Consider the following 19152-nt stretch of genomic DNA (forward strand, 5'->3'; position numbering starts at 1 on the left):
AGTCACACACTTTAGGGATATGAAAGGACCCAACAAAGCCAGGCCAGGCGAGCTCTTGGCACTACCCATGAGTCCTTGCTCACCCTCCCGTTTACCTCTTGCCGAGGTTCAGCCTTCACACAGGTGCTTCATCCTTACCTGATCATTTAATATCGTACCTGTACAGTAGCCTACCTGGTGTATACATTCTGTTCAGGGAACCATGTGGCTCTCGGTAGATAATTGAATACCTTGAGACTATACTAACATGTTACCTCAACATTCATGGTATTCCTGTATCTTGTAGCACACTATTTGAGAGAGAGAGGACCTTTATGAAGAAGAGAAAAATGTACCTTCCTCTGTTTAAGGAGCAAGAGGTGAGGAGGAATATAGTCTTGCAAGGCAAAGCTTTGGCTCAGAAGCTATTCATTCTGGTTTTGTGGTGTATTTTAACTTTGCCAAAAATCCCCTAATCTAAACATACATAGTTCTTGTAACTTTAATCCACATTATGTAGTTTTAGGTCAAAAATACTACAATGATGATGTCATTACGAAGGTATAACAAAAACATATTTCAATATGTCAATGCATTCTATGCATCTTGTGTCTTTGTGTCAGGGGATTTTCTTAATTTACTTATTATTTAATGTGGTGGAAAGGACACTGTTAGTAAGAAACATTACACCTTTACCTTTACAATTACATTATGTATTTAGGTTTTAAGAAATATATTATTTCTTCCCAATCAAAACTACATATTCACTTTTGAATCAATGAAGCTAAACTTCCTCAGCTGCTTCTGACTCTTTCAGCTGTCACCAGTACTCGAGTCCAACCTGTCAGATAACAGCGCGTCCGACTACCAGCATCTTGTGCGTGACTCGTTCAGCCCGCTCTCAGTCGCCTCACCAGTGAGCGTCAGCTCAGCAGGGCTGTTCCCTTCCCATCAGCCCTCACGAGCACACACAACACCTCACCCTTGGGGCATCAAACAGCCCGAGCAAAACCAGGTCTGCAACACACACACTGTATGTAACTCCCTTTATGATAAAGGCAACAGCTAAACTGATAATTAACACCATAAAAGTCAATGATGGCTGCAGTTCAAGTGACATTCTACATTCAAATGAACCAAGTTTAAACATTTTTCGGGAGACCTTACATGACAAGATATTTCTGTTAGGATTGAATTGTTACTGATTACAGACACATGGAAGTATAAGCATTGTACATATGACTAATGCACGAGTGCCTGGAATTGCATGCTGTGTTTCAAACAAGTGTACGTGTGATAACAGCATACTCATGTTGCTATGTTGTAGTTTAATCCCTACTTCCAACCCAGTGGAGGGAGAGAGAGCAACCGTTGGTCAGGAGATCAGGCAGGGACATCAGCTCACACACACACCAACATACCAGTTACCAGAGTCCAGTTTGGAGGAATAGAGACAATGTAAGCATGTGTGAGTGTGTGTGTGTGTGTGTATTTGTGTGTGTGTGTGAGAGAGTGTGTATGAGAAATAAAGATATAAATGAGAGATAGATATCACAGTCCATGTTTTGGAGGCAAAGAGACAATGGAAGCATTTGTGTGTGTGCAAGAGAGAGGGAGAGTCCATTTCAGAGGCACATTTGTGTTTGTATGTGTGTGTGTGTGTGTGTGTGTGTGTGTGTGTGTGTGTGTGTGAATGAGAGGCCAAGACCCTTTGCAAAGCTACAGTTGTCTATCTAAGACTCCGTTTGTCAGAGCCATAGAAGGCAGAAGTGATGATACACACACAGCAAGCTTTCCTCTCAGCGTCTCAGAGAAGAACGAGTCCCAGGAGTCTTTCTTCAGGGATTTTTGTAATCATGAGTACAACAACGAAGGTACAGCCTACTCTGTCATGTTACTAAGTCTAATGGTGTTTAAGTTACACAGTATTTGACTATTTGTTTTAATCACATAATATTTGTCTATATCTCCTATTAAAATAGTAATACAAAAATACTTTTTAAAAAGAAACAGCCACAGTATACAGTATTTCCTCTGTCACTAATCAGTTTGCATGTATAGAGGTGTTTGATTTCTCCCACTGTGTCCCGAAGCAAAGTAATTGCTGAAAAAAGAAACAGCTGCGTTTACTCTGTTTAACTACACAAGGGCCTTTGATTTTGATTTGATTTCCAACTGGGTGACAAAGTAGAATCATAGGTGTAAATGTGGCTGTCCTCCACTACTTTTAGCTCCTTATGATAACGGTGTGAGGAAGATCCATCTCCCAGAGGAACCTGCCAGCTCTGCAAGAACACAGTCAGTAGTGGTTTGCGCTATGACACGCACACACACACACACACAGACACGGCAGCATATATGCACAAATCCACACAGCGGTGATGATACTTTACTGCCTTTCAGGGATGACTCAGAGACCTTCATGTCCTCTGCAGTGGATGTGGGGTAAGTACAACTGTTCTGATCCTAAGGAAACTATTGGAAATAGATTTTCATCTGGAGTTAAAGGCTCTCAAATTACAACCCCAGATCAGAAAAAGTTGGGACGGTATGGAAAATGCAAATAAAAAAAGAAAGTTTTGTCTGGTCAATTTCATTTGATTTGTAAATATACATCCATTCCTGCCATTCAGGCCTGCAACACATTCCCCAAAAAGTTGGGACAGGGGCAATTTAGGGGTAGTAATGAGGTAGAATAATTAAATAATGATGTGATTTGAAACAAGTGATGTCAACAGGTCATTGTATTCATGATTTGGTACAAAAGCAGCATCCAGGAAAAGCCTAGTCCTTTAGGAGCAAAGATTGGCCGAGGATTGCCAGTTTGCCAACAAATGCGTGAGCAATTAATTGAAATGTTTAAAAACAATGGGCCTCATTCTCGAACATTTTCTGAAATGTCTTCTGAAATGTTTTCTTACGGACTTCGGAAGACCAACGTAAGAAAAGATCTCTGCCTGATTCATGCACGCCTGAAAATGGGTTCTTACAAAGTGTTCTCGGCTGTGCTCCCCCGAATGAGGATTCTTAAATTGAACGCGCGTTCTCGTGCACCTGGATTTGCATACATACACGCCCCGCCAGCTCCTTATAAGGGCACTCAACCGTAGTGACGTGTGCAGTCAGAATCGACCGAATCCACGCGAAAGCAACTCGAAAGCGAGTCATGTCAAAGCGGAAAGCGAGCACCGGTCGAGTAAACGCAGACCTAACTTCACCGGTGCAGAGGTGGAGGTACTGTTGCAGAATGTAGATGTGTCCATTCTATTCCACTATGGCTATATCCACGCGATTGAGTTTAGTGCTTATTTATTTATTCACTTATATTTGCAGTGTTCGTGTAGTGCTTTTATTTATTTTAGGACATCATGATGCCTCGTAGAATTATGACTATAAATGTGAAACGTAATTGTTAATGATACAAATATTCTCGTATTTATTATTATTATTATTATTATTATTATTATATGGCAACGACAGTACGAGCGTTCTGATTGGCTAATGCGTAGTCATGCCAGCCGCGTATTGCCCTCCTCACCGGTCAATACGGATCCGTATTGCCCTCTGACGACATTTTTAAAATGAGCGAAAGCGATCAGTCTTAGTTTTACTATCCAGATGAAAATTAAGACATCAACAGCCAGGAGGAAATTCAGAAGAAGCGAAGATTTGTCATTGAAAGTGATGATGAAGACTAGAAACTATAGTTTGAATCACTTGTGTTGTTTTTAGCTGAGCCGTGTTGTCCGTTTTCTGTTGATCATTGTAACTTGAAGTTAGCAAGTAATTGGTTGCTATGCAACACCTGAAACACATTGTGTTGTGAGAAGACTTGAGAGCTCAACAAAACGGCATGTTTTCTATTTACAATTACCATTTATTTTCATTTACAAAATGAAAGGAGAGAAATAATTATAATAATAATAACTACTTACTAACCTCGACCGTTCGGACATACCATCCTAACTTTTTCGGATTTGGGGTTGTAGTTAAGGACTAATAGTAGGTCACTTTCTTCCCCCATAAGCGGCCTTGTTGAGTCACAAGAGAGAGGTGCTGAACAGGATCTTGTGAGAACGGTAAGTCTGTGATAATAATGGGCATTTTAACATTGTTGTGTCTGATAACTTGGGTATCCACACTTACCGTATTGGACTGTCCATGGCTCATATCCGTGTTACGAAGCTGACATATAGTGGTAAAGGGTAGAACTGCCAAAGAGGAAGATGAAAATGTGTTTGCTGTTTTTTGTTGTGTATTGTTTAAAAAAGTTTGTCTGTGAATGCATGCATGGTTTTGTGTGTGCGTGTATGCGTGTGTGCGTGTGTGTGTGTGCATGCATCTGTGTGCTTTCTTTTAAAGCAGGTGTTTACATGTGCAGACACCAGACAAGGTAAGTCAATTGAAAATAACATGATTTTTTCCTACATGAATATAAAATTGAAGCTGGAAATTGTCAATGTTACTATATTAATAACATTTACAGTATATTGCAAATGCATCGTAACACTTTAATTAAACTCAGTATTCGTACAGCATTACAAATACATTTATACATATTGATTAAGTATTCATAAAACATCATAGTGTCTGACATAAATCTATATAACTCCTTAGAAAATAGACTCATAAAGCATGTTGTTGTATAAGCCCTATACAACTAGTATAATGAAAGCTTGTATTGGGACACATATGGCTCCATAAAGAGCAATTGGTTTATAAAAAGCATTCAACATCAGACAAAGATGTCATCTGTGCCATTATCAAAAGGTGAAAGAAGCATTATTACGCATTTTGGTTTTTCAAACTTATACTACAACACTGTAATACTTTATGAGTGCAGTCATTAGTATTCATAAGTATGCATATAGACTTATATCAGATGCTGTGAGGCATTATAAATACTTTACAACCCTTTATGAATGTGTTTATAATGCTTTATGGGTACTGGGTTTAAGTAAGGTGTTATCCATACATTTATTAATGGCTAACGCAATAGAGCAAATCAATTATTTTAGTGGATAAATTCCGTCAATTCCCTCTCCAGGTCATAAGTATGACCAGGTGTCAGTGAGGAGTGAGTCACCCAGTTACTCCCCCAGAGAAGGCTACGAGAGCAGCGACTCTGATGATGTGAGTATAGGACCTGGATTACTGTAAACCTTTATCCTGCTCACTGACTTCACATTATATGTGCTTTTATACATTATTTCAATTCAATTCAATTTTATTTATATAGCGCCAAAACAATAAAATAGTCTCAAGGTGCTTTACAGAGCCCAGGGCCTGAACCCTCCTAGAGCAAGCACAATGGCAACAGGGTCAAGGAAAAACTCTCTGTTAACAGGAAGAAACCTTGAGCAGAACCTTATACATTATCAGCTACTGTTTTTCTTCTCACACAAGCTTATTGAAGCCATTTATTATTTGTGTTTTCATACAGTATAGGTGAAGAGATTTTGAAAGCAGCAGTGGTGGGTTTTCGTTTAAAACTAGCAAGATAACCTAAAAAGCACGTAAAAAGCGTGCAAAGACCAACAAGTTAGGGGTGATCAATGTTTTTGCAGGGCTGTGCCATCCTGAACCATGTAGTTTATTAGGAAAGTCAAGAGTTATGACTGATCATCAGAGAAAGCTCCTCCGCAGCTGTAAACCTGATATTACCTTCTAACGCTGCTCTAGGAAGAGGACTGTTGCCAGCATAATACCCATGCTGCTTTGCGCACCAGGAAGTGTGTTGAGGTCACGCCATTTGAGAGCTGTAACAGACCAGGGGTAGAGACCAGCAGATTACAGGCCACGCCTTTCAGTCCGATCATCCAGCACGACCTGACTGATGGTCAACAGCACTGTAAAAAGTAAGGCATAGCAAAAGAGGCATCGTAGTTTTTGTCTAAAATGTACCAGCTTAACTAGCAGACTTACCAACAGACTAGTCTTGCAAACCAGGTGTGTTCATGACCATGTACAACCGAAATTAATTTTAGAGTATAATTAAAAACTACCTATCCAGAAAAGCAACGCCTGTACCAAGTTTGTAGAGACATGAAAAAATTGTAAACAGATAAATCTGTAGTATATGTATGCTAACTGTATTAAAACAACAAATCTGGCCGCCCAAGGAAACATGGGAGGTGGGGCAGGGCTGCAGACCAGTTTGTTCCTGCTCGTGCTCCGTCAGGCGACACCCAGAGGCCAGACAGCAGGAGGGCAGAGGCACCAGGAGCACTGCAACCCGCACCCCAAACCAGAGACATGGGCACCCAGACGACCGCCATCCCACACCCCACCCTCAGTGCTGCCTCCACTCAGTGCTGCCTCCCTCTGGATATCAGAAACACTGCAACCGAGACAGAGCACCACCAGGATCCCACATCTCCGCCTCACACACCTGCAGTTCCCTCTCACTCCACCAGGGAGCAGCGTGAGCATGAGAATGAGTATGAGGAGGGACTACAGGGGTGTCAGGGCTCCGCTGTGACTCTGGCAGAGACACACACTCACGCTCACACTCACACTCAAGAGCGGAACACGCCCTTGCAGGCACGAGGGGGAGCTCACACACCGACTCCAGAGCTCATCAGGTTTGGACCGGTGCCAGCTGTCCCTCCACTCCGCACCTGGGCCCAGCATCGGCCCATGTGGCAGGCCTGCGTGGACATGGACCATCCTCTCACACCCATTCTGGGAGGAGGACCGCTCTTCCAGCAGGCCAAGGGTAAAAATAACCGTTGGTTTACATAAGGCAATGTATCTATTGTTTTCCCAGGCAGTGTAATTATCACATACAGGCAGGCTGAAAGCACAGGGCGGCTATATGTGGAAGAGATGGAGGAGTCTCTGACACACTTGTTGGCAGGTTACCAAGGTTTCTGCAGTGTTTGCTGCCCAAAGGATTTACTGGAGCATTAAAAATAGCCACTTAATATTATGAGCAGTTACTCTTCTTTCTTTCTCTCTTTCACACATTTATTTCTGTGTCCCACTCATTATGTCTTTCTCTCTGCTGCCTCTCTCTTCTCACCCTTCATCTCGCTCAGTCACATCCTCTTTCTCTCACATATCTTTTTTAGCTTTCATTCAACCATCTTCTTTCCCTTTCTCTCCCACATTGACTTCCATTCCCTCTCCTCTTCTCTTCTCCTTGTCCACCCACTCTCATTCATCCTTTCCCTCCCTTCTCTGCCTGTCACTGTCTTTCTGCATTACTTAAGCTCTCCCCTTTGACTTTCTTAGGTTTGTCTCTTTTTTACTCTTTCTCTTCTCACTGTCCCTTCATGTCTCTTGTGTTTACCACATGTTGTCCCTTCATGTCTCTTGTGTTTACCACATGTTGTCCCTTCATGTCTCTTATGTTTACCACATGTTGTCCCTTCATGTCTCTTATGTTTACCACATGTTGTCCCTTCATATCTCTTGTGTTTACCACATGTTGTCCCTTCATGTCTCTTATGTTTACCACATGTTGTCCCTTCATGTCTCTTGTGTTTACCACATGTCTCTTGTGTTTACCACATGTTGTCCCTTCATATCTCTTATGTTTACCACATGTTGTCCCTTCATGTCTCTTGTGTTTACCACATGTTGTCCCTTCATGTCTCTTGTGTTTACCACATGTCGTCCCTTCATGTCTCTTTCCCTCTTTACTTTCTCACGTTTGCCATTTTGTCTTGTCTCTGTCTTGTCCCCCTGTCTCTGTTCTCCTGCAGAGGTGAGAAGAGAGCAGCCTTCAGTGCTTGGCGCAGAGGAAGACAGACAGGAAGGTGACGGGCGGGTGGCGGAAGAGAGAGAGAAAGGAGCACTGTGTGAAAACCTGGCACTCTCCGCTAATGCCGTCTCTGAGGCGACGGCGAGAGCAAGAGCGAGGGAAGCAGAAGAAGTGACGGCGGGGGAGAGAGGTGTGAAGAACATCTCAGAGGCCGAGACACTTCAGGAAATCGCAGACATTCTGCTGATGATGAAATGCAGAAAAAAAGAGTCAGTGAGAGAAAATCAGCAGCAACGGGAGAAAAACAAAAAAGACACACAGTGAAACCAGACAGATGTGTGTGTGTTTGTGCACCCTGAGTGTTCAGAGGCCTTTAGAAACAGACACTCATTTTAACAGACACACACACACAAACCCATATACGTACACACACATATGCTAAGATATACAAAAAAAACAAGTCTACAAGTCCAAGTTCCAAGACAAGTTTGATATTTTTTATTATTCGTTTTTTCTCCACAGATTTAAGTTTTAAAATTGTCATTAATATATTTACTTTGATAGAATATAAATTTCTAGCAAAACATTTACAGCAACAATATTCAAATGTACTGTACAGCACTGTTGAGGCGTGTGGGTCCATCACTAGTCTTGAATGTACGGTAGAAACACTGCATTTAAAACTGTGTAGACTGGATTTTCTCCCTTTATGAAAATGAAAACAAAATACCTCAATATTCCTGTGGGCTTTGTGTGTGTGATGTGCATGAACGTTATTGTTGTCAACCAAAGTGCATTGTGAAATCTCAACACATCAACACAGGTTGCACTGGGGCCTCATGCACCGCTCATAGGGTACTTCTACAGATCGACAATCAGATTACCTAGATCTCCTACAGATCTACAATCAGATTGCCAAGATCTTCTACAGATCTACAATCACATTAAACTAAAAGTTTACCTCAACAGGAGATTTAGACCTATGCCTCCTCTATTAAAACTCTTAAGCTGTGCACTTAAAACACGAGTAACGTCACAAGATATACTAAATATCTGTAAAGTGTGCTTGGCTTAGAGACAAGGTCTGTGCAGCACGCAAGGGAAAACAGCAAGCAGACACTTAGTGGCTAGTGAATTCTGTTGTATTTTAGTCACTAAACGCCCTGATTGATTTCCTCTATTACCTTTGAAACAGTGCAAGTTTTTAGGATATGTGCTCTGCTTCGTGTGACGTTGAATGACCAAACACATTTCAATACTACCTGCTTCAAAGAAATCCTACATGAATCACAATAGGATCAGTCAGTTACAGTATAAATCTTATGTGTGAGAGCATGGTACTTTTGTCATTTTGTACAATAGCTACAATTCCGCTTTCAATTTAACGTTACCGATAATACACAAGTTTAAGTTCAGCGATGATGTGACAACCACTTTCCAGGTCAGCTAGCCACAGAATTGGTTTGCCTGTCTACCAGACATACACTCACTCACAACTACAATATAAAAACAGAACACTGGAGAGAACGGTTCTCTTTGTAATTTCAAAACAAATACTCTCACCTAGTCACGTTCACAAACAGATATGCTATGCCTTTTGTACATAGGGCTATGAAGGAAGACGAGAAATTAAATTCAGCTTAAATAAAAAAATAAACAAATGCAAACATTGTACTGATGTGAGGGCTGAATTAAAACATTATTTTTTCAAATTGCAGCAGTAGAGTGTTCTTGAAACCATTTAAGACCAAATAAATATGGCATCTGGCAAACAGCCATAAACTGGGTTGTTTCATTACTCTGAAAGAAAATGTGTCAAGTAAAACCTCTGAACAGAGGTTCACTAATTCCAGCTCATTTTGAGAGTTTAGAGGAAAAAAAACTCATCCCATACACTACCCTTCATATCTTTATTCAGCGTCCATCGTTGCGACCCTACAGACCTGATACAGGTGTGCGGAGGTAACTTCTCTATAACTTTTTGTAAGAACAAGTTAGGTGGCCACCACAAAAGCAAATGGCACACAAGTCACTGGACAACCAATAACCCACCTGAGGCAAAACGTCCATGGCCGACGGCTTCTGTTTTCTGACAAAATGCTCATTAGACAAAGGCAAACTGGTCTAAGCACTGAATGTTACATTTTAATACTCCCTGTCCGTATTAGGGTACCTGAGGTACCCTTTGTTGGGTTATATCGATGACCTGGTAGTCATGTACTGTATGTTGTTTGTTAAAGTAGGCCCGGGTCAGTAAGAGCTCTAGTTAGAATTAAGTCTCAATTTAGACAGATCAGACTATAGAGCCTGTAAAGGCAGCAAATTAGTGTCCACCCTGATGTAAGTTGCTGTTGGTATAAACTGGTCTACATGTTACAATACACTCACAACAGTAATAACACTTCTGTCAAGTATGACAGTAGCACGTGTGAAAACTCAAAATGGTGACACTGTTCATTAAGACACTGATAGCTTTGTACTATGCTGAAGTCTGAACTTTTAAACAGGATTATCCCCCAACCTTCACCGTGTCTTCATCCTCTAGTGGTGATGTCATAACTGAGACAGAACCTGATTGGGCAGATAGGGTCCACCCATCATGAAGGTGTAGAACAAACTCACCTCCGAACTCACACCAGAACATGGCCCTGGGTTGAAGGACTTCAGACATCATGGTGTATGTGAATGTGTTTGACTTTGTGTACGTATGATCGTGTTTGTGTGTGTATGAGGGTACACTTGTGTGTTGGCAGGCTTCTGTAATCATGCTCCCCCTCAGTCTATTCCACATCGGAGGCGTCGTTGTCAGACAGGTGGTAATTGCTACCTTTGACCCTGATGTACTCCACCTGCCGACCCTCGTCAGAGTCGGTAACCCCGCAAGAGCACAATTGATTATCAAACAGGGACTCCACTTCCTCCAGCCGACGGCCCTTTGTCTCGGGCAAACAGCCATAAATAAACACGAATCCCAGCCAAGCAAGGCTGGAGTACAGGAAGAATGCCCCTATGGGAAAAGATAATACAAGGTTCTGTTACTGGACTACAATACCCACAATGCAATGAACCTAAAAAATTCAGGTTTTGCACATTGAATATAATCCAATCAAAACACTGCATGTGAATTGAGCGAATGGCATAACATCCTGTATGTTGACTGACTTTTCTACGTCTTGTGGGGCCATTTCTATTCTATTCTACATAATGTCTGCAATATGTGATGAACCCATGAAGACAACTACATGCCAAAAGCTGGAAAGGAAGTGTGACGAAAACGGACTAACGGGACTATGCCTACTTTCTCCCTACTTCCGCATGTCCCTGTACTTTTAGTCTTTTGATCGTCCCTCGAACCCAGATTTCAAGAGACATTTGGGTTGGTTTCAAGCTTTCAAAATGGTGTCATCATTGCCACCCCACATTTCACCACTGTGGTCCCCAGACATACATATCACTATACAACTGACCCCACAAGACTAGACTCGCTGCAACTGACATCTGAATGGCACTCTGCCCGGCATGTTTACCATAGTAGGTCAGGTACTGTGCCATGTGGAGGAATGTGACGGACACCAGGACGTTGAAGGTCCAGTTGACCCCGGCTGAGCAGGCATTTCCTGTGCTTCTTGCCCACAGAGGGTAGATCTCAGAGTTCACTGTCCACGGCATCGGACCCATGCCTGAGGGCAGACCAGAAGACACACAGAGGCAGGAAGGAGATTCATTATTAGTGCCAATGCTAATTGATATAGCGCTGTAGCTACAAAATTACAATTTCATAAAAGATCTTTTTTTTTGTGAAGAAACTGAAAGACTCGAAAGGTTCTAAATATAAAATTTTAGGTTGCAAATCTTGTTGCACACCTCTGGGCACTTCCTCACAATTTCTAATCATTTTAATTTCTGTTGGTTAAAAAACCAACCAACTAGAGTGATAGACAAACCACTGAAAATGGTATTTAATCAAATCTTCGCCGGCCTGCTGCTCACCTGGAGCAAAGGAGGCCAGATAGAGCACGAGGCCCAGGAGCACCAGCCAGGAGTAGGAGGTGGGGCAGAAGTTGTAGGCCCAGTAGGTCTGATCCCTCATCACGGTCATGTTAGAGCACCTGTGGAGACAGCACACACACACACACACACACACACGCACGCACGCACGCACGCACGCACGCACGCACGCACGCACGCACGCACGCACGCACGCACGCACACACACACACACACACACACACACACACACACACACCTCTAAACATCAGATCCCTCATCACAGTCACATAAGAGCACACACACACCCCTCACCTGTCCCATGCAGTGGATGCCTTGGTGACCGGCAAATACACTGCCCCTCATACACACACACACTAACACAAATACACACTCTCGTAAATCACACATACATGCACTCATGACACACACAAACACACGCCTACTCAAACCATGACACACACACACATACTCCCATGACCCACACATACACACCCATGCCCACAAATATAGTGAAATGATATACACACTCCACCTATCAAGCACACACACACACACACACACACACACTCTCCTCACCTGCCCCATGCTGCTCTCTCGGTGGAGCCTCCATTGACCGCCTCACAGGAGGAGGAGAACACTGCTGACCCGTTCTCACGGTAACAGAAGCCGCAGCTGGGGTCCAGCATGCACGGCTCACATGACCTATGGGGAGGAAGGAGGAGAAGAACACACACCTGAGCTTCAAATCACAAACAAATATGGCTACACCTGCTCTGCCTGGCTACGAGATGGTATCACTCTCTCGATCATCTGCAAAGTCATCTGGCACAGACATCCTGTATCTCTCTATATACAGTGCTATCATCTAGGCCTACACCTGTCAAAGTCCATAAGCCATGTCTATGGTACAGACACGTGTCTATGGCATAGGCAAACATCTATGGTACAGGCACACGTCTATGGTGCAGACACACGTCTATAATACAGACACATGTCTATGGTGTATACACATGCTTACTCCATCTGCCATGCTTGTTGCACAGACACATCTCTATACCAAGTTTCATGCTTGTCATATGTTTGTCTCATCTGCCACACCCCTAAATGGAACACAGATATCTATAAACCATCCCATATCTGTGAACAGCAAAGCAATGTGTCCAAACCACCTGCTATATCTGTCAGCAATACCAGCCATGAAGACACAGCAGGACAAATTCCCTCTGTCTTCATCTGCCAACACCTACTGTAGAGGCATAACATTCTCTCAACCGTCTTCCATGCTTGCCTATAGTAAAGGCACCTCAGGCCATGTCTTCTATGAAGTGCTTTCAGACAACACGTATTGATCATGGCACTATATGAATAAATCAAACTGAATTGAATTACATGCATCTGTCTGCCCCAGACTCATAAACATGTCTTCAGGGATTCTGACCAGCATGGGTGTAGCGCCCTATATGACTGGAGAGGGATATGACTTCATCACAACTGTCATCTTTTCCAAATGTAATTTTGTTCCTCCAGGAATTAGTGACTGTGTAATGAGTCTGCTGTCCATGTTCCTCCCCCATATGCTGAATTAAACCTCACTGCAGCGTCTGCTAATGCATCACGTCTGTGTGTGTGTGCGTGTGTGTGTGTGTGTGTGTGTGTGTGTGTGTGTGTGTGTGTGTGTGTCTGTGTGTGTGTGTGTCTGTGTTTGTTTTCTGGTGTTAAAAGGGTCTGTTTGTTCAGACTGCACACAGATGTTTCATAAAGAAAGGCACTCAACTGCCTCAGGAAGACACACACACATGTGTGTCTGTAAGTGTACGTGTGTATGAGTGTGCATATGCTGCATGTGCATGTGTATGTGTGTGTGTATGTGTGTGCGTGTGAGCATCCGCGTGTGTGTGTGTGCGCGTTTGTGTGCACGCGTGTGTGTGTGTGTGTGCACGTGTGTGTGTGTGTGTGCACGTGTGTGTGTGTGTGTGTGTGTGTGTGTGTGCACGTGTGTGTGTGTGTGTGTGTGTGCACGTGTGTGTGTGTGTGTGTGTGTGTGTGTGTGTGTATGTGTGTGTGTGTGTATATGTTTGCATGTCTGCGCCTTATCACATTTGGAGTCTAAATGCAAATGCTTCTGACACATTCCAAAAATTATCGCTGTCACACGCACACACGCAAGCGCACACACATAATGATAATGCCCACGTAATTGCCATGACTGTCTGTCCAGAAACACACAACTTTCATTCACATCCTTCTGCTCTGATTTTCTGCCCATGTCACAGTGATCGCCCGTGGGCTCTGTGTAAGCAGAGGAACCCGGCCGCACACAGACTCAGTGTGAACACGGCTGCCGATGTGAAATGACAACCAGGCCTCTGTGATGTAATCCACTGCAACAGGGGCAGTGTTGCCAGGCCCCATGCCTGCCTGAACTCACGTAACTGCCGATGACAAGCCCCAGTGAGGAAACTACAACCACAGTCAGGCTCTATCAATACAAACCAACCATATCAGACCAGAGATTAAACTACAACCACAGTCGGGCTCCAATACAAACCAACCATATCAGACCAGAGTGTGTGAGTCTGTGTGTGTGTGTGTGCGTGTGTCTGTGTGTGTGTGTGTGTGTGTGTTACAGATGGGGTGAAGGACACTGTGGTCTAATGGCAGCTGTGCCATTACGCCCACATTACGGATAATCACCTGTTTTTTTCCCTTTGGATTTTGGAGGAGAAAGCAGATCTCTGTCTTTCTCGGCCACTCTCCATCTCTTTCTGTCTCTCTCCATCTCTCTCTATCTCTCTTTGTCTTTCTGCTCTATAGCTCTATAGCCAATGCATTATGGGATCACACAAGCATTACTCCTTTATCTGTGTGTATGCATCTGCATCCATTGATAATGATGATGAGACTGTTGCCACAGTAACTAGCAGCCAATGAGGAAGACTCACCACACAACTCGGAGGTGTGCATTATGGTACCAGGTCACAACCAGGGGACGAGAGAGAGAGTAGGCAAAAAAGAGTGAGAGACAATAGAGATAAAGAGAGAGGTAACGACAGATAGAAGGAAATGGTAATGAAAGACAAGAAATGGAGACGTGGATAAAAAAGGAGAAAGGGGTCAAACAGAGGGAGGGAGGGAGGCAGGTACTTACAGATAGGCTGAGCAGGAGGAGTTGGGTGTGGTCGGGTCGGTTGTGTGGAGTGAAACTGGAGGGCTGTGCTGAGCGGAGAGCAGGAAGCCCACGGCCAGCAGAGACAGACTCAGAGCAGTGCCTGAGGGGAAACCACAACCAGTAAGAATAAATCAGTAGGCCTCAACCAGTAGGCATCAACCAGACATCAACCAGTAGGCATCAACCAGTAGGCATAAACCAGTAGGCATCAACCAGTAGGCATCAACCAGACATCAACCAGTAGGCATCAACCAGTAGGCATAAACCAGTAGGCATCAACCAGTAGGCATCAACCAGACATCAACCAGTAGGCATCAACCAGTAGGCATCAAAAGGAGGCATCAACCAGACATCAACCAGTAGGCATCAACCAGTAGGCATCAACCAGTCAACATCAACCAGTAGGCATCAACCAGTAGGCTTCAACCAGTAAGCATAAAACAGTAGGCATCAACCAGACACCAAACAGTAGGCATCAACCAGACATCAGCCAGTAGGCATCAACCAGTTGGTATCAACCATAGACATCAACCAGTAGGTATCACCCAGACATCAACCATAGACATCACCCAGACATTAACCAGTTGACATCAACCAGACATCAAAAACAGACATCAACCAGGAGCACTTCCGACCGTTTGTACAACACTGCCTCTCACACAGTATTGAATTCTATCTGTGTTTTACAAAAGTAACAAAATATTCCAACCAGTCTTTGAGAGATATATATAAAAACAGATGTCAAACAGGAGCACCTTCATTTTTAACTTATCTTAACCACATCTCTGTTTCTAACACAGAACAATACAGAAGTATTGAGCTCTATGGCTCCAGATCCAGCAGACATCACACAGAAACAACAACACTACAGCACTACATCACTAACACTTTAGCAACACTACATCACGAACACTGTAACAACATTACAACACTAACACTTTAACAACACTACATCACGAACACTGTAACAACACTACATCACTAACACTTTAACAACACTGCAACACAAGCACTATCAACATTAAGTATGACAACCAATTAACCTTACAAAGAAACAATCCAGTGGGAATACGAACATCAGTCTGATCGCTCTCTTCAAACAGTACTATAAATACAACGTAGTAAGTACCAGTGCTATCAATACAAAGCATGACTGTCATTATAGTAGAAGAGAAGGAACAAGGCTGTCACTGTATGTAACAGTCACTTACAATCAACCATACTACAACTAAGCACTAGACTTCAGCTTCTTCTTAAGACTTCTTCAGCACATGGTTGCAACAAAGTGTTTTACAAAAGGTAATGATAAGACAGGACAGAGAAAAAAACAGTTCAATCAGTACACAGTACACAGAAGTGAACACATTGAAAAAAAGGATGGTAGGAATTCTGGATGGAATAGGAAAATGTAAAGTGAAATTCAGTAGCAAACAAATGTGTCTTAAGATGCTTGATTTAAAAAGTACTAACTCACTCCATAGCTATAGCAAGGAGTAGCTATAGTATTGAGGCAGCACTTGCATCAGAGGCTGTGAGCAGATACATGTTAAACAAGATTGGACCCAAAACTGAACCCTGCAGAACACCACATGATGTGGCCTAGACATGACGTCCAAGTGCAATACCAACATTTCGAAGGCTGAATCTGAAAGGCAAACCAGCCAGTCAAGAGACAGCTTGTCCATAGAGTCTCAGATCATGCATTATACTAATGTGTGAGCCCGTGCGTCTCTCACAGTAATGCTGAGTGCTGGTGAGAGTGACTTCCCAACAATAACATGACTTTGTTGACCTAGCTCTTTGCCCATAATAATGTGGGATTTTTCAGGCACTCCTTATCCACAAATGGATGTGTAATTCAGTTTGTTCCTTACTCATTATGTTGTGCGCTGCCATGTATTTTTCTTACCCATAATTCCATGTATTAGCCCAATGTGCTACTTAGCCAACTACATTCAAGAAGGAAACCTTTCCTCCAACAACTTTAACTTATCAACAAGGCCATATTATGGCCGAAGCGTTCTCTACCCATGATGCTTTGCAGTAGTGAACATGTTCCTTACCCATGATGCTCCCCAGGGTGAGTCTGCGGCGGCCCAGCCTCTCCACCAACCACACGCCGAGCAGCGTGAAGAGGAAGTTAGTGAACGCAGTGACCGCCACTAGCCATATGGCCAGCTTATCGTCCCGCACGCCTGACATCTGCAAGATGGTGGCGCTGTAGTACCTGAAGAGAGACAAAGAAAAGAGAGGAGAAAGAGAGTTGTGTGTGTGCTAAGTATAGAACAGGTCAAACGCAGAGGATGTGTCAAATACAGAGGCTGATTCTCACTGCTCACTGAAAGTGTGTGTGTGTGTGTGTGTGTGTGTGTGTGTGTGTGTGTGTGTGTGTGTGTGTGTGTGAGTGTGTGCGTGCATGAGTTTGTGTGTGTGTGTGTGCGCGTGTGTGTGTGTGACAAATAAAGATAACTTAGTGAGAGTCAGAGAGACAGGACATATACCAAGGCCAAGGAGTAATTTTGAAATAGGGAGAGAGCCGAACAAAGGGAAAAGAAAAGCAGACTTTTTATGAAATTGCCAGTAAAAGAGAGTATCCACTAAGACATTTAAGGACAGTGTGAGGAGCTGGAGTCATTTCCTGCTCCCCAAAGATTTCCTTTCCTGCTGTGATTGGCCAGCCAACTAACAGTGGAACACAGGAACCTAAAGACCTGATGACAAGAGTAAGGAGTCTCTGGAGCTAATGAAGAGAGCGAGAGAGAGAGAGAGGGTGGTGGGGGACAGGGGGGGAAGGCGAAAGGAGGAAGAGGAGAGAAGTGTGAAAGAAGAGAGAGGATGTGGGCAATCTTAGAACCTCAACCAACTACCACGTCCCAGATGCCAGCTGGCTGTGGAACTGATATGGCCCTAATCTGGTCTAGATGTGGCCCTGATCTGGCCTAGATGTGGCCCTAATCTGGTCTAGATGTGGCCCTGATCTAGCCTAGATGTGGCCCTGATCTGGTCTAGATGTGGCCTGGTTCTGTTCAAGCTCTATTGGTTCACTGTTGACCTGAGAACTGAGCCAGATGTGTTTCAGCCTCAGCTGTGATCTGGGCTCTGCTCCCCCTTAGAGAAGCAGCAGCCAGTATGGAGACGGCTGGACCAATTACAGTATGGAGGAGAGATGCGCTACCCTGAGTTAAATTAAACTGTCATCTTCACATCTGCATCGCTGCAACACACACACACACACACACACACACATACACCCTCACTGCTGATTACATCCTTTCAGACAGGATGGCAGGATGGAGAGAGAGAGAGAGATGGAGGGAGAGGGAGAGAGGGAGGGAGGGCCAGAGAGTTAGAAAGTGAGAGAGAGAGAGAGAGAGAGAGAGTGAGAGAGAGAGAGAGAGGTCGAAGAGGAGTAGGAGATTAGGGTAAGAGGTTGGTAGGGAGGAAGAGGAATTGTGAAAGGGTAAAGAAAAAAGAAAGAATAAAAGAAGGAAGGAGAAGAGACTAGTCAGGAGAGAGCGAAATACACCGAACACCCCACTGTACCCCTCTACCTCAACCCCCCCCCCCCACACACACACACACACACACACACACACACACACTCAAGGCCACCCTCCAGATCAAACTCATCTCCATAGCGCCCATCGTCATGGAGACATGTTGTGTCCTCTCGCCACACACGGCTGAGGTGGTTAACGACTAAGAGTTGGGTGGGGAGCATCGGTTAAGTGGAGAAACAGCCACTTGAGCACGGCTGTTTTCCTCACCGACTAAAGTAAAACCTTCCCTCTCTCTTTCATTCCTTTCTACATCCCTCCCTCTCTCTCCACCACTCTTTCTCTCGGTGGGGAAATTTGCATTTTATTTTTAACTGCAAATGGGGGGTAGTCACAACACTGCCAGCCAGCATAATTTCAGATTTTCATTTTCTCGCTCTCTTTCTCCCTGTTTCCCCTTCCTCTTTTTCTCTCTCTCTCCTCTTTTTCTCCCTGTTTCTCGCCCCTCCTCTCTCTCCCCCGTCTCTGTCTCTCTCTCCCTCCCTTTCTCTTTCTGTCTCTTGCTCCCTCTCTCCCTCCCTCTCCATCTCTCTCTCCCCCTCTCTCGCTCCCTCTTTCTATGTCTCTCTCCCCTCCTCTTTCTCTCTCTCTCTCTCTCTCTCTCTCTCTCTCTCCCTTCCCTCCCGCTCTCTCTCTAACCCTCTCACTCTCAGACGAGACAGCTCCAGACTTGAGTGGCATTTACATACCTCTCATTTCCTCTCTGTGTTTCTGGCTTAGTTAGTTCTGCTTTTAGCTTTTAGAGTGAG

General features: G+C 43.9%; 2 protein-coding genes and 2 long non-coding RNA genes across 4 annotated transcripts in view; 3 read left to right on the forward strand and 1 right to left on the reverse strand.

Moving 5' to 3' along the window:
- Nucleotides 1-208: 208 nt before the first annotated feature.
- LOC122133566 lies at nt 209-1605 on the forward strand. Its single transcript, XR_006152872.1, has 3 exons — nt 209-359; nt 797-994; nt 1307-1605. It is a non-coding gene; the product is annotated as an uncharacterized LOC122133566 (long non-coding RNA).
- A 557-nt stretch (nt 1606-2162) lies between these two features.
- On the forward strand, nt 2163-4057 carry LOC116224008. Its single transcript, XR_004165372.1, has 3 exons — nt 2163-2277; nt 2383-2424; nt 4007-4057. It is a non-coding gene; the product is annotated as an uncharacterized LOC116224008 (long non-coding RNA).
- A 1899-nt stretch (nt 4058-5956) lies between these two features.
- Nucleotides 5957-8342, forward strand: LOC116224199. The gene is made up of 2 exons (XM_031583380.2): nt 5957-6697; nt 7689-8342. Exons 1-2 carry the CDS (start codon nt 6235-6237, stop codon nt 8009-8011), a joined length of 786 nt encoding a protein of 261 aa, XP_031439240.1. The 5' UTR covers nt 5957-6234; the 3' UTR covers nt 8012-8342.
- A 1262-nt stretch (nt 8343-9604) lies between these two features.
- The window catches only part of LOC105894005 (proton myo-inositol cotransporter-like), a 65243-nt gene continuing 55695 nt past the window's right edge, over nt 9605-19152 (reverse strand). Inside the window, exons 5-10 of the mRNA XM_012820482.2 lie at nt 16910-17073; nt 14826-14946; nt 12254-12379; nt 11678-11796; nt 11215-11367; nt 9605-10694 (exon numbers count right to left, since the gene is read on the reverse strand). Of these exons, the coding sequence (XP_012675936.2) occupies nt 10468-10694; nt 11215-11367; nt 11678-11796; nt 12254-12379; nt 14826-14946; nt 16910-17073 (910 nt within the window). The 3' untranslated portion in view covers nt 9605-10467. The remainder of the gene's footprint in view (nt 10695-11214; nt 11368-11677; nt 11797-12253; nt 12380-14825; nt 14947-16909; nt 17074-19152) is intronic.

This window comes from Clupea harengus, chromosome 16 (genome assembly GCF_900700415.2).
Source record: "Clupea harengus chromosome 16, Ch_v2.0.2, whole genome shotgun sequence".
NCBI lineage: Eukaryota > Metazoa > Chordata > Actinopteri > Clupeiformes > Clupeidae > Clupea > Clupea harengus.